This window comes from Salpingoeca rosetta (genome assembly GCF_000188695.1).
Source record: "Salpingoeca rosetta unplaced genomic scaffold supercont1.34, whole genome shotgun sequence".
NCBI classification, from domain to species: Eukaryota; class Choanoflagellata; order Craspedida; family Salpingoecidae; genus Salpingoeca; species Salpingoeca rosetta.
Window position 1 is genome coordinate 386,384 of NW_004754900.1, and position 15,000 is coordinate 401,383.

The 15,000-nt window shown below is 55.8% G+C and overlaps 5 protein-coding genes across 5 annotated transcripts in view; 3 read left to right on the plus strand and 2 right to left on the minus strand.

The window, feature by feature from the left end:
* The window catches only part of PTSG_10740 (uncharacterized protein), a 10,596-nt gene extending 7,825 nt beyond the window's left edge, over window positions 1-2,771 (minus strand). Inside the window, exons 1-8 of the mRNA XM_004988648.1 lie at window positions 2,728-2,771; window positions 2,402-2,527; window positions 2,022-2,158; window positions 1,677-1,806; window positions 1,329-1,416; window positions 867-1,019; window positions 487-655; window positions 158-265 (exon numbers count right to left, since the gene is read on the minus strand). Of these exons, the coding sequence (XP_004988705.1) occupies window positions 158-265; window positions 487-655; window positions 867-1,019; window positions 1,329-1,416; window positions 1,677-1,806; window positions 2,022-2,158; window positions 2,402-2,506 (890 nt within the window). The 5' untranslated portion in view covers window positions 2,507-2,527; window positions 2,728-2,771. The remainder of the gene's footprint in view (window positions 1-157; window positions 266-486; window positions 656-866; window positions 1,020-1,328; window positions 1,417-1,676; window positions 1,807-2,021; window positions 2,159-2,401; window positions 2,528-2,727) is intronic.
* A 721-nt stretch (window positions 2,772-3,492) lies between these two features.
* Window positions 3,493-6,251, plus strand: PTSG_10741 (uncharacterized protein; the record flags this gene model as incomplete). Its single annotated transcript, XM_004988649.1, has 5 exons — window positions 3,493-3,513; window positions 3,788-3,895; window positions 4,202-5,360; window positions 5,607-5,921; window positions 6,133-6,251. 5 exons carry the CDS (start codon window positions 3,493-3,495, stop codon window positions 6,249-6,251), a joined length of 1,722 nt encoding a protein of 573 aa, XP_004988706.1.
* Window positions 6,252-6,526: 275 nt separating this feature from the next.
* PTSG_10742 (uncharacterized protein) lies at window positions 6,527-9,734 on the plus strand (the record flags this gene model as incomplete). The annotated part of the gene is made up of 8 exons (XM_004988650.1): window positions 6,527-6,625; window positions 6,854-6,958; window positions 7,118-7,216; window positions 7,445-7,556; window positions 7,890-7,961; window positions 8,359-8,769; window positions 9,017-9,062; window positions 9,317-9,734. 8 exons carry the CDS (start codon window positions 6,527-6,529, stop codon window positions 9,732-9,734), a joined length of 1,362 nt encoding a protein of 453 aa, XP_004988707.1.
* Window positions 9,735-10,449: 715 nt separating this feature from the next.
* Window positions 10,450-12,087, minus strand: PTSG_10743 (uncharacterized protein; the record flags this gene model as incomplete). The annotated part of the gene is made up of 2 exons (XM_004988651.1): window positions 10,450-10,581; window positions 11,037-12,087. 2 exons carry the CDS (start codon window positions 12,085-12,087, stop codon window positions 10,541-10,543), a joined length of 1,092 nt encoding a protein of 363 aa, XP_004988708.1. The 3' UTR covers window positions 10,450-10,540.
* Window positions 12,088-14,212: 2,125 nt separating this feature from the next.
* Window positions 14,213-15,000, plus strand: part of PTSG_10744 (winged helix protein CWH-5) — a 6,028-nt gene continuing 5,240 nt past the window's right edge. The window contains exon 1 of the mRNA XM_004988652.1: window positions 14,213-14,999. Coding sequence (XP_004988709.1) covers window positions 14,680-14,999 — 320 coding nt within the window. The 5' untranslated portion in view covers window positions 14,213-14,679. The remainder of the gene's footprint in view (window position 15,000) is intronic.

The window sequence follows — 15,000 nt, forward strand, 5'->3', positions numbered from 1 at the left end:
TGTGTGTGTGTGTGTGTGTGTGTGTGTGTGTGTGTGTGTGTGTGTGTGTGTTGCGGTGATGTGAGATGACAGAAGGAGCAAATATCACATCCACAGCCATATCCACATCAGCAATCGCCAATCAGCAAACATCAGCAAACATCAGCCACGACCGCACTTTGCCGGGTTGTATGCGACGGTCTGGATGATGTCGCTTGGGGTGAATTCACCGCGCTCGTGTGCAATGGACAGCGAATATGAGTCACCCTCCTCGCTGCACCACACCCTGCACACACACGCAACACCGCACATTGGGGCAAGGGAGGTCGAGTGGCAAGTGATGTGGAAGGGCGGTGTTGGTTGAAGCGAGCGATGTGATTGTGGTGGTGGTGAGTTGTTTGAACCAGATGGAGTTATCGGAAAAGAACAGCAGGTTAGAGAATCCACCGGGTTGCACACACGCACACACACGCACGCACGCACGCACGCACACAGACACACACGCACCTGATTTGGTTCTCCGAGGTGGCGGCGATGAGGATCCCTGGTCCGGCAAACCCAAGGGATGAAAACGCTTTTCCGGACATTTTGAACTCGTACTTGTCCTTGACAGCGCCATCTGGGGCCACGTGGTGGTGCACCACCATCATGTCTTGCGTGGCAACGACCAGCGACGCTGCATTGGTGGTGGCGGTGGTGGTGGTGATGCATGAGCGCAATGTATTTGAGCAGCTGCCAGCATGTGTTGCTCAGATACACAACAAACAACCGAACGAAACGAAGCACTCACCTTCAAGGAAACACACACACACACACATCTCCAAACAAATCCCAACACAGACAACCAACTGCGCAACCAACCAAACGAAGCAAGCACATGTGCACACCTGACTCCGGGTCGAACACGAGGTCGACAATCTTGTCTGTGACGGGAAAGGACGGGGTGCATGCGCCGGTTGCGTCAGCCAGCATGACGCCCTTGTCAAATGTGCCCAGGAACACCATCGACGTGTCCTCGCTGCCAGCCGTCACAGCAACGCCTGGCGCGCACACGTGATTACAAAACAAGAGGGTGTGTGTGTGTGTGTGTGTGTGTGTGTGTGTGTGTGTGTGTGTGTGTGTGTGTGTGTGTGTGTGTGTGTAAGAACGAAGCGCCGTAAAAGGGAGTGTTTGCGGATGCACACGTGGCATGATTTTGCTCCAGCTGAGAACCGTGAGCTCGAAAAACACGCAGCGGATCGCCCACTTCGCACACACACACACACACACACACACACACATTTCCACACAGACACACACAGACACACACAGACACACACACATACACACATTTCCACGTGCGTGCGTACAGTGTGTGAAGCCGGTGTCTGCCTTGTGTTCATATGTCAGAGAGGCCTTGCCCGTCTTGCTGATGCGCCACACGCACAGCTGGCCCTCCTGTATGCATGCCCAATGACCATCAATTTTTTTTGGGGGGGGGGTTAATGTGAACCACGAAACATGATCGTCAAGCACCAATGACTGCGATTTAAGCGATGCACAGCCACAAAGAAGCAAACACACACACACACATCAAGCATAAACACACAGGCAAAAACGCACAGCCGCTTCAACACACATACACGAACGCGCCCACACGCACACACACACACACACATGCGTACACACTCACGTACGCATACACACACACAACTAACGTCATCGGCGGAGAAGAGGCGGCTGCCATCGTGAGACCAGGTGAGGCAGGTGATGTTGTCGTGCATGCGCTTGCACTCGTACGCCATGTGCGTCTCCTCGTTCCACATGATGAGCTCCCCGCTCGCCCACCTGCAACACATCATTATCATTCGACATAAGATCAGATTCGGTGGTGCGGGTTATTGTGTGAGCGCATACACTCGTACGTGTATGCGTGCGTGCGTGGAAACTCAATGGGCGCGAGAGGGAAAATGTTCACGACTACAAAACGACACCACGCACATGCACACGCACACGCACGCACTCACACACACACGCACACACACACACAATAACGCACATACCCTGTGGCGAGAAGCTTCAGGGTTGGATGCCAGGCGATGGTCGTGGGCTTGGCAGCGCGTTGCAAGGTGGACTCGGACAGGTGTTCGCCATCCTGTGTGTACAGGCTGACGGAGCCACTCGTCATCCCCTGTCGCCTCTGTGTGTTTGTGTTTGAGAATGCGTTGCGTTTATGAATGTGTTGTGTACGTGTGTGCGTGTGTGTTGTGTGTGTGTGTTGTGTGTGTGTGTTGTGTGTGTGTTGTGTGTGTGTGTTGTGTGATTGAGTGAGAGTGTGAAACAGTGAAGGAAGTGAAGGAAGCTATCAAGCCCTCGGAACGACCACAACAACAACGGCAGTGATGTCTCACAAATCACCCAAACCACAGAACACACAGCGTACTTCTTGGGCGGCAACAGCCAGGAGTGGGTGCTTGGTGTGCCAGGCGGCATTGATGGGCGTGTACGACTCGGGAGCCGATACGGGAAAGTCAAAGAACATCGCCATGATGCTGCTTGACGATGCTCACTGAAACAAAACAAGATAACAAACAAAACAATTTGCGTGACATGATGTGTGACCACACCGCAATTCGTGTCAAACAACAGCGCACATCAACAGCGCACACCGAGAGGGTACTGCATAAACGTACAAACAAACACCAACACCACCACCAACACCAACACCAACACCACCACCAACACACCACCTCGCTCGTCACTCCTGACCTCTTTCGTTGCTGTCGGTTTCGTTTGTGTATCCGTTGCTGGCCCAACACAGAAAAAAATAAATTCGATGGCTGCTACTCTTTATGCTGTCGCATTATAGGGACTACGTGGATGATTCTCAATGTCTTCATATGATTCCGCACTCCGTGCAGTATTGGGCAACAAACAAGCGAAGCGCACACAACACGCTGTGCGACTTTCTTTCCTCCATCTGTCATCTGTCAATCAGGCACCACACTCTCTCCTGTCTTGTGGTACCTGTCCTTCTTTCTTTCTGTCTTCTGTGTGCGTCTAACACACTTTCCCTCGTCTCCCATCATCACCGGGCAGCACCAACACCTGCCTTGAGCTTTTGGATTTGTTCTGCTTCAACTGCGGTCGCAACCACAAGCGCTGGAAGCTGTGGTTGTCTTGGAAATCGATCGCACGCGCGCGCGTGGTAAGCAAAGCGTGCGTTGTTGTTTTGTTTTTTTTCGCGATATCACCTGCTCCAGCTGTTGTTTCTGGTGGGTGTTTTGCATCCAGAACAACAGCTGCTGTGATCGGAACTGATGCTGTGATTTTGGTGGCTCCAGCTGTGCGCGAGGCTTCAGCGCGCATGTGTGTGTGGTGTGTGTTGCTGACGTCGTTAGCTTACCCGCTGGTGTACATTGTGTGCGTGGACAAAACGGAATCGACAACGTGACAGACTGACTGCCTCTGAAACGACGTCGATCAAGTACCTCAACCCACCACTCACAAGTGTAGTGCGGGGAAAGCAATGCCATGGCAGACCCTCAGCTTCTGGTGCGTGCGGTGTTGCTTGCGCGTGTTTGCTGACATCTCGCTGGTGGTTGTTGTATTTGCTGACGCGTTTGTTTCGTGCGTGGCTCATGCGTGCACTTGCATATGGTGTCTGTGCCGTTCGACTTACTCAGCTCACATGCTCCCCACGCACACACACACACACACACGTTCATACACACACGCATTCACACGCACACACACACACGTTCATACACACACACACGCATTCACACGCACACGCTGGGCCCGCACGTGCGCATGTGCCTGTCCACAGATGCTCTTGGAGCGAGAGCTGAGCCAGGACCGAAACGCACCTGCTGTGCTGGCTGTGCTGCAGGCCATATCACGGCTGGAGCCCGCCATGCGCCAGTTCCTCCTCACCGTAAGTCTTTACGCACACACGTGTGTTGTGTTATGAATTGTATGCTCTGTATGCTTGTGTGCAGTTCGTACGTGGATGTGTACACCCTGTGTGTGTGTGTGTGTGTGTGTGCGTGTGTGTGTGTGCGTGTGTGTGTGTGTGCGTGGCCTCTTCCTGTGTGCGCGGGTCCCGTGTGTGTGTGTGTGTGCGCCTCCTCACACACACACTGACACACATACACACATACACATATACACGCAACGACCACACTTTCTCCCTTTGGCCTCGTCCCACGCTTGTTTCCTCCACCGTCCACCCACCCAACAGGGCCTGCACCACGCTGTTGAGAAGAGCTCTGTGAAGCAGGGCCCGGCCATCCGCGTGGCAAACGACGTGCAACACCTGCGCGCCCTCTCCGTGCAGCAGGACAAGATTGAGCGCACGGCAGAGACGCTGCTTGGATATGTGCCCCTGCTCCGCGCCAACAACGTGACGGCGGCCAACGAGTACGTGCGCCTGGTGGCCGCGTGCGTCATGCAGGCGACGCTGCAGGGCTACGACCCGGCCAAGAACAACCGCCTCTTCGTCATGTGCCATGACCTCCTCGCCCTCTGTCTCGTGCACCCGGCGTTTGACGCAGAGACGCAGCACAAGTTCACCGCCCTCATGCAGACGCTCAACAGCCTGTGCAGGGGCCTGGTCCCCACGCAGGACGACGGCACCGGCATCCACGACAGCAGTCTTGGCAGCGAGATGATGCTCGCCGCACACATGTCGCCCGTCCTCACAGCGGCACACCAGCAGCAGCAACAACACCAACAACAGCAGCAGCAACACCAACAACAGCAACAGCCGTGGACAGCGGGCGGTGTTGCGTTTCCATCGTCACTCGCGTCCACCACTTCCTCTGCCAACAGCCTGCCAGCACAGCCATCTTCCTCCCGCCATGACGACCACCTGTGCACCAGCGACTATGGCAACACCAATAACAGCAGCGGTAGCACCATGACTGTGCACACTGCCATGGCCATGGCAACAACAGCTGCGCCAACAGCAGCAGAACAGCACCACGGCGCCAGCACATCCCGCTCCCTGCCCAACGTCTCGCCAAGCAACACCGCGCACGCCACAACCCATGACAACGGCGACGACAACGATGGTGGTGATGGTGGTGGTGGTGGTGATGGTGATGATGGGATGCAGTTTGGTGGTGATGATGGTTCTCACGCAGACCCAACAGCATCAGCGCCAGAAGAGGAAGAAGACCACAGCGCGACCGCCACTGCGCCTGCGGGGATGGGCGAGGACGGCATGACGGATGGCAGTGCTGTGTCGGCGGCGTCATCAACGACGTCGCTGTCACCGATGGCACGCAAGCAGCGGCGCAAGAAGCGCGATCTCCGGCCGCAGCGCGCCGCCCCACGGGTACCCGGTACTGCCCAGCAGGTACCAGACGTCCTGGCCTATACACAGGAGGCCACAATAGGTGCGTGTTGATGTGGGTGTGTGGGTGTGTGTGTGGGTGTGTTTGTGTGTGGGTGTGTGTGGGTGTGTGTGTGGGTGTCTGGGTGTGTGTCTGGGTGTGTGTGTGTGTGTCTGTGTGTCTGTGTGTGCGTGTGTGTCTGGTCCCACAGCGGGTTGTGAGCAATATGAGCAACAGTCTTTGTGCCAACACTTACCCTCCCCCCTCCCGTCACAATCCCCCCCATGCATGCTGCTGTTTCCCTGGCAGAGACACGCGCACACGACGGTGGTGCGGACGGTGTGGACAAGAATGCAAACGCCAGCGCCGAGAGCGAGACTGAAGGCGACAACAAACACGAAGAGGCAATGGCGGAGACCGAAAGCGGTACAGCCGAGCAGCAGCAACAGCAGCAACAGTACGTTGACAACGAGAGCGCAACCGCTTCAACGCCAACAGCAGCAGCCACGTCGGCGTCAACGACGACGACAACCACAACAACCACAACAACAACAGCTCCACCTTCGCCGATGGATGATGCCAACAACAACCGTGGGGACGTGTTTGATTCGGCCACCCTTGAACGTCAGTGAAGATGATGATGAAAGGAGGGGTGTTTTTGTTTGAGGGATGTGACGAGGTGTCAGTGACGGGTGCACACGCGTACACATAGCGCAAACACACGCACGCACATGCACACACACACACGCACACTTCCCCTGTGCACTTGTGACCCCTGCTTGCCAATGTTGCACTGGCTGATACGACATGCGTTCGCTTTTATTCGTGCTTGCAGGCATGCGCGTGTGGCTCAAGTCGCTGCGACTGCACAAGTACCACTCCATCTTCGCCTCGCTCAACTATGACGCAATGATGGCCATCACCGACGCCGAACTCGAACGCCGCGGTAATTAACCAGGGGAGGGTGCTAAGGGTGTCGTGAGACTATTGGAGAGAGTGTGTGTGTTTGTGTGTGTGTGTGTGTGTGTGGTGTTCTTCGCCCCCGTTGTTCTTCGCTTCCTTTACCCTCATCATCATCATCATCATCATCATCATCATCATCATCATCATCATCATCATCATCATCATCATCGTCATCATCATCATCATCATCATCATCATCATCATCATCATCATCATCATCATCATCATCATCATCATCATCATCACCACCACCACCACCACTAGGCATGACGGCGCGCGGGGCCCGCACGAAGATGCTCAAGTCCATTGAGAACCTGCGCCAGTCCGCGTCAACGCAAATGGCCAACCTCGATGCGTTTGCAGAGGTGTGGTGGCGGTGGTGTAGTGTGGAGTGGTGTGATCTGTGACTTGTGATTGGTGATTGACGGGGCTGGTGGGTAGTGGTTGCTGGGTAATTGGCTTTGCTTGGTAGTTGAGGCCAGATTGCGTGTGTACTCCTGGCCTGCTTTGCTCAAACTTAACCTCACCCACGTTCATGCACCCAAACACATATACCACCTCTCCATTCCCCCGCCTCCCTCCCCAATCGACAGGAGATCCAGCGCGGGCGGTACGACCACGCGTTGGCAAAGATGCTGGACATGGTGCTCGTCCCGCGGCCGCCCCACCTAGCACACCTCGCACCCTTTGCCACCAAGGTCCGCACGCCGACCGCACGTGTGTCACTGCAGTCATCCTACGCGTTGACTGTTCGCTTGTGTGTGTGTGTGTGCATGTGTGTGTTTCGGGTGTTGCCTTTGACTGCCTCACGAACACCCTGTCTCCACAATGACATGTGTGTGTGTGTGTGTGTGCAGTTTGTGCAGACGCTGGGCGGGTTGGTTCTGCTGTACACGGGCGATCGCATTCGCCTCCGCCGTCAGGAAATCGAAACCCTTCTCCGCACCCTCGACACGGTCTGGCACCCGCCCTGTTTCGTGTGTGTGTGTGTGTGTGTGTGTGTGTGTGTGTGTGTGTGACGTGCACAGAGACAAGTTTGCACGTGATTGTAGTAGACATGTCATGCACATTTTACCTCCTGTACATTCCGCTCATGTCCTTGCATCCCCTCCCCCTCCAAAACACATCCACACACGCTTCCCCGCACATCGACAACGGCACATTCATGCATGCACGGCCATCAGGGCAAAGACCACCCAATGTTCAGTGCGCGGGACCGCGAACAGCTGCAGACGTGGCTGCTCACCATCGAGGCAAAACTGCCACAGACGCCATCAAACAGCAGTGGCAACGTCGGTAGTGGTGGTGGTGGTGGTGGTAACAATGGAGATGATGGCAGCAAGGCAGACAACCGCTGGAGCCTTCCTGTCGATCTCCACCGCTCTGGCTCGTACACAAAGGTGAAGAGGCGGCAGCCCTACGACGCACGCAGGGCGCGCTCGGCATCCTCAAAGCCCCCAAAGAAGTGAGTCGGAGGGTGAATGTGTTTGTGTGTCTGTGTCTGTGTGTGTGTGTGTCTGTGTGTGTGCGTGAATCCTTGTGCCATTCACTGCTGCAAGCGCTTTGCCCACTTCCCCTCTCACTGCTCACCACCGCCGCCAACACCGCCACCATCGCTTTCGCCACCAGCGGCCGAGGACCGCCCTCGCGACCGCGCAGTGAAGTCCACGCCACCCCCCACCTCATCACGCAGCCGCCACTGTACGTCGCCCACACAGCACACCACCATCGTCTGTGTATCTTTGCTTCTGCGTGTGCGTGTGCGTGTCTGTGTCTGTGTCTGTGTCTGTCTGTGTCTGTGTTACATTTCCCACCTTCACCATGAAATCAGCCACTCCTCCAAGTCATTCATTACCACACACACACACACACACACACACACCACGTCACAACACCGCCAGGCACCGTCGCGCTCTGTCCTCGGAGGCGCTGGCGTTTCCACCACACGCACACGTGCAGCAGCACATGATGCCGCAACACCTGCACCAACCCCAGCACCAGCCACACCAACACCAACACCAACACCAACACCAACACCAGCACCAGCACCAGCACCAGCACCCCCGGGTGCCTCCACCGCGCCCACCGCCGCCATCAGTCACCCCGCGCATGCTCCAACAGCAGCAACAGCAACAGCAACATCAACAGGCCATGGCCCAACAGCAGCAGCAACAGCTGCTGTCGCAGGTGCCGCCCCCGGGCCATCCAGGGCTTCCTGATTCGGTGGCGATGGGAATGCAAGGCCTGCCATCAGCAGCACTGCAGATGAAGATGTTTGCAGCATCCTACAAGCCATTCGAGCCACAACAGCAGCAGCAGCAGCAACAGCAACAGCAACAGGCATTCTCGCGCCCATTGCACCACCAGCAGATGCAGCCACAGCAACAGCCACGCCAGAGAAGCGGCGGAATGGTGGATCCCTTCTCCTCCACGCCAAATGTGCTGACTCAGCAGCAGCAACCGATGATGATTCCTCCAGCCAACGCCTCTGACATCTGGGGATCAGTGTGTGTGTGTGTGTGGGGGGGGGGTTGGTGGGTGAGGGTGTGTGTGGGTGCGTGGGGTGAGGGTGTGTGTGTGTGTGTGTGTGTGCGTGTGGGGGGGGGGTTAGGTGGGTGAGGGTGTCTGTCTGTCTGTCTGTCTGTCTGTGTGTGTGTCTGTCCATTCTTATTTCAGCTATTGTGGTCACTGAGGGTGCCCCTCAACCGCTAACAACATCTCCTCCACGTGTGCAACTGCATGATCCTGCGCCACAGGTGACATTCCCTTCGGGTTTGATCCCGCACAGCGCCGCGATTCGCGGTGAGGGGCACGCACACACTGAAATGTAGACCGCATACCCCTGTCACCAACTTGCGGTTTCCCTTCACACACTCACACACACACTCACTCACTCACTCACTCACTCAATCACTCACTCACTCACTCACTCACTCACACACACACTCACTCACTCACTCACTCACTCACTCACTCACTCACTCACTCACTCACTCACTCACTCACTCACTCTCTCACTCACTCACTCACTGACGCCCACCTCTCCCCGCCCACAGCTCATCATATGGGGACAGCATCTACGGGAGCCAGGAGCTGCCGACAGATCAGCGGCAAGCACGGCACTCGTTTCCCCTCACTAACCCTTACGACGCCGCAGCCATCGCCTTCCACCAGGCAGGACAACAGCAACAACAGCAGCAGCAGCAGCAGCCTCAACAAGTGGCCTCTCCTCTCCACCAGCAGCAGCAACCACAGCAGCACTTTGTGGCTGTGCCGTCCACGTCTACACCCGCCACGACAGCGGTGACGTCCAGTGTTGCCAGCCTCTATCATGGGCACCACCACCATCAACACCACCAGCTTCAGCACCATCACAGCAACACCAGCACGTACACGGAGGAGGACGACGATGACGACGACCTCTTCTCGAAGATTTGCTATGATGTCGCAGAGACGTCCATCCGCGACACATGAGCGCGCGTGGTTTTGGCTGTTCCAGTCAGTGCCCAAATTAGGGCGCGTCCAGAATTGTCAATCCTGCAACGGTTCGCCCCTTCTCCACGCCTCTACTCCCCATCTCGTTCTCTCTTCTCTGTCTCTGTCTCTCTTGGTGCACTTTTGTCGCAACCCATGCATGTGTATGTGTTGCTGTTGTTGTTGCTTGTGTTTTGTGTTCGTGTTTGTCCCTCTTGACTGTCATTTCTGTGCGCGTGCTCTTTATTCTGTTTAGCTTGATTCGTGCAGGCCACGTTTGTTGTATGCCTGAGTCTGTGAGTCTGTCTGTCTGTGTGTGTGACTGTATCTGTGTGTGTGTGGTGCAGTTGTTGCGTTGCTGGTGGTCTTTGGGCATTTTGTTCGGTTGGCTGTTCAGCCATTCTTTCCTGCCATTATCACTCGTTCAGGCGTTTAGGGCCCGGTCTTTTATCCCTTCATTTGCCTCTATTCTTCTGTAGGTTTGGTTGCTTTCTTCCTGTAAGAACGGAACCGTCCTGATTTCTGCTGGGGTGAGCCCCTTTCTTCTGTCATTTCTTTGTTGTCACGCGTCGCATGTGTGTCTGTGTGTCTGTGTCTGTGTGTGTGTGTGTGCGTGCGTGCGTGCGTGCGTGCATGCGTGCGGGTGCGTGTCTGTTTCTCTCTCTATCACCTGCACACCCTCTTGCCTGTGTCTTCCATTGCGTCTTTGATGACACCGCCGTTCATATTTCAAAGTTAGGTTGTTTGCTTGCGTGTCATAAACGAGTTCTCATTGCGAGCAGAAGAAGCGTCGGTTGGAAGACACATCATGAGTTGGAGCGAGCGTAAGGAGGAAGAAACATACAGGCTGGAGTGAGCGGTCGGAAGTGACAACAGAAAGCCAACTCAACATCATCATCAACAACATCAACAACAACAACAACAACAACAACAACAACAACAACAACAACAACAACAACAACAACACACACAACAACAACAACAACAACAACAACAACAACAACAACAACAACAACAACAACAACAACAACAACAACAACAACAACAACAACAACAACAACAACAACAACAACACCACCAGAATACCACTCCTAACACTCTCCTCATACCATTTCCCACCACATGGCTCATGCCTTCACACTTCGCACCCTTGGGAGCCAGCTGCTATTCTTCCGCGGTGGCGGCGGCGCAAGAGGGCGCGAAAAGACCCAAAGGGGTTTGGGTTACTTGGCAGTCTGCCATGCAGGATCCATTGTACGGAGTGGCGGTTGCTGTCTCGTTGAGAAGTACGCGCGTGCGCACTCGCTGCAGCTGCGTCGCTGCCCTGCCCTTCGCCATCAACGCCGTCACCGCCATGTTCGCGTCCCCTCACATCGTCGTCCTCGCTGCCTGAAGTCAAGAGGAGTAGGTGGCGTTGCTGTTGTCTCCTTGCTGGTGGGCCGGCCTCGGCCCCAGCACCTGCCTCGTCAGGTTGGTGCCACGCAACGTGGACAAAGTAGTGGTGGTGCAAACGTTGTGGTCGTTGCTGCTCTTGCCTCAGCGTAGTGACCTCTGCAAACACCGCCGCCATGGACTCAAGCAGCAGGGAGATGGACTTGTCGTCAAGCTGATTCTTTGCGGTCCTCAGCTCGATGGCCACTTGGCGGCACGACAGCAGCTGCTTGCATGTACCTGCTCGTCTCCGCACTGCTGCACGGCTTGGGAACAGCCGGCGGACACGCCACCACCACATTCTCCGTTGCCTCTGCTGTTGCCCCTGCTGGTGATGGTCTCGTTTTGCCGCCGTGGACTCGCGTTCCTCTCCATCTCCATCTCCATCTTCGTCTTCGTCGTCATCGTCATCGTCATCGTTGTCGTCTTCATCAGTCCCAAAGTAGCCGGACAAGCGCAGTTGGTGCCGTCGCTGCAGTCTTGGCTGCTGCTCCTCATCGCAGTCTTCCTGAAGCGCTTGCTGCGTGACGTGGTACACAATGCGTTGTGCAAGCAGTGCCGCTTCAATACAGCCCTCCAATTGCTTCATGCATTCCTTGCGTGTCGGATGGGAGAAGTATGCGCGGAGAGTCGGTGCATGGCGCAGCACCTGCTGGCAGCGATCACCCACTTGACGCGCCAACTCCCTGTTCTCCTTCAACGTGTTCACGCGCGCATAAATATCCCGGCAAAGCGCAAACAGCAGGCTGGCAAAGGGCACAACCTCGCCTGCGCGCCTGATGATGCCACCAAGGGCTTGGCGCGCGTTGTTCAGCAGCACTGTCGGTAGGGACAGCGCTAAGATCCGATCTGCAACAGCGTCTTCGTCGGCGACGGCCGCGACCACACCCTCGTTGTCCTCGTGGCGAAACAGGTCCTCCATCCTCACGTTGTCACGCGTGTTGAGATCGGCTATGACGGATGGCATCGCTTCATCCACTTCTTCAGGTGACATGCCCACAGCCTCATCGACCTCGGCACCTTCCTCGCCTTGGCCTTCGATGGTAACAGAAACCAGACCACTATCGCCATCGCCATCATCGTTGTCCCCGCTGTAAGTGTGCTTGCTGCTGCTGCTGCTGCTGTTGTTGTTGTTGCTGCTGTTGTTGTTGTTGTTGTTGCTGCTGCTGCTGCTGCTGCTAAGTCCACCAAAGCCATCCATATTCACGGTTGGGCTTGTGTCGTTGTTGATGGTGGTGGCTCTGGCCTTGTCGTTGTTCGTGTTTTTGTTGCTGTTGTCGTTGTCGTCACCAGCATCGGCATCATCAGCATCAGGCTCGACGATGGCAGAATCGGTCGAAACAGCAGCAGAAGCGGCAACGGCAGCTGCACTCCTGTCGTCGTGAACGCTGCTGCTGTTGTTGCTGTTGTTGCTGCGTTGATTGCTGCGCTCATGTGGGCGTAAGACCGGCCGCTTGTACCCATCGCTGTCCAAGTCCAGACAGTCGAGCAGCTGTTCCGCATGCTCGCGAGATACCGCGAGAAGGCGGGCAGCCTGAGAGACCCCTTGCTGCACAATCTCGTACAGCACGTCCCCTGCGTTGTTCGGCGGCGACTGTACACCCTGTGCGCGAAGGAAGGCCTGTACCTGGTTCGGTGACATGCACAGGAGTTTGTCAACGGTGTGTTGCTGTTTCTGCTTTGGTGTGCAGCGATTTCGCCTGCGCCGTGGGCCGCCCCTCAATCCTCTTCTGCTGCGCTTCAACAAAGCGCGCATCTGTGAGATGGCACTCCTGCTGCGGCGCTTGTGGTGGGTGGGACTATGTACGTGTGCGCAGGATGCTGTGATCGTGTATACCCCAATATTCCCGTGTGTCTTTGTTGGGCGAGCTGGGAATCAACGGCATGAAGGCGTCGGGGGGGGGGGTGCGTGTGTGCTTGTTGTTGTTGCTTGTTGACTTTGGCTGTTGATGCTCCGTGCTGTGTTTTGCTCGTTGGCTGGGGGGGGGCGCTTTGTGTGTTGCTGTGTTGTTGTGGTGGAAAAATGAACACTCAGGATGTGCATTTTGTCTTGGCTGTGGTGAGGCCAGGCTTGCTGTTGGGCGGACACGGTACAGTGTTTGATTGTGCTGTGACGAAGCGGTGACGGCTGCAATTCTCTCATCATGTGATTCTGCACGGCCATACTTGCTTTGCGCTGAAGAAAGTGATGGGGAACGGTCAATACAGAAGCAATGCAGCCCGGGCGTGTGTAACGGTGAGTTCGAATGGGGTAGGGTCTCACACAACTGCGGCTGTTGCTCGAGCTGGGGCAGGCTTGATGGGAAACAGTTGCATTTGTGATGTGCGACGACAAGCAGGACTGGGCACCTCTTGCCCAAGTCTCTCAGCCTGGTTGATTCAACACAACTACCACGTGACATACATGCATGCACATGCACATGCACACACATGTACACAGAACCGATCTTGCATCCATTCAGGCTACCTGAACGAGACGGCGTATTGGATGACGTAGGTGCTGAGTCACAGATTGGCATAACGCAGGGTTCATCGCAGCTGTCGCAAGTAAGGCGACGAAGCAAACCAAACACACACACACACACGCATGAGAAGCGCGCGTGTCTTGTTGATGTGGATGGTTGATTGATGGCAACGACTTTGTTGATTGATCGAAGGCCCTTCAGGCAAGCACGCATTCATCCCCAGCCAGCCAACCCTCCAACCACTCAAGGCATAGAGCCAAAGTTGGACGCTCTTCGTCGTCGTCATCATCATCATCGTGTTGAAGCAACCACAAACACAAACATAGCAGCAGCAACAGAGTGATGACTCCTGTTTGCGACTGCAACTCTCCCGTTGTGCAACTGCTTTTGAGTTTTCGCGGCGTGGTGTCCTCACTGGAGTCGACACCATAAGAAATTTGTTCCTTGGTGGATAGCATGATGCGGATGTGATGGATTCGTTGTGTGTTGTGCTGCTGATTATGAACCTAATGCGCACCACTCTGTCGCATGGAAAAATAAACAAACCCCAGCCAGCCAGCCAGCCAGCCAGCAAAAGCGCACACACACGCTTGCACACGCAACAGCCCTTGCCTAGCCATTCCAGCAAGCGCCACCAACAACAGCACGCCGCTTTCTCTTTGTGTGTGTGCCAGCCACGCCGCCTCCTCGCTGCACCGCTCTCCTTCTTCTCTGCCCTTCTTGCTTGTCAACTGCGGTTGCCGTTTCCACCCCTTGTGTGCTCGGTGACCCATCGCCTGCGTGTGCACACGTCGTGTGTGTGCGAGTGAACGTGTGTGTGGACGAACGCAACCCCTCCCCCTCCATCTTTCACCCAAGCACAGACAGCCAAGGCACCCAAGGAAAGGATCCGTCAAGTCACATCACGCGAACCAACCAACCAAAGGAACCCACAACAAATCAACGTCCTTTTCCCACCTCTCTTTGTCTCTCTCTCTGTCTCTGCCTCTGTCTCTGCCTCTCTCTCTCTCTCTGTCTCTCAACCCATCTCGGGATCCGTCGCTCGCGCCATGCCCACGGACGAGCGTGGCCGCGGCCCTGCAAGTGCAGCGGGCATGGGCGATCCGTCCACGGTTCGTGCCTACGCCAAGCTGCAGGGTGAGGACTTTACCTACTACATCCAGACCTTGAGTGTGACGCTGGGCCGCTACACGCCCACGAATCGCGTGGACATCAACCTCGGCACCTCGAGCGCCATCTCGCGCCTCCACGCCAAGATCGAGTACAACTTCAACCTGCAGCAGTTTGTGCTGTTCCCCTTGGGCAAGAACGGCGTCTACATCAACGGCGACCTCTACAAGCGTGACACCGCTTTCGCCCTCCAATCAAGG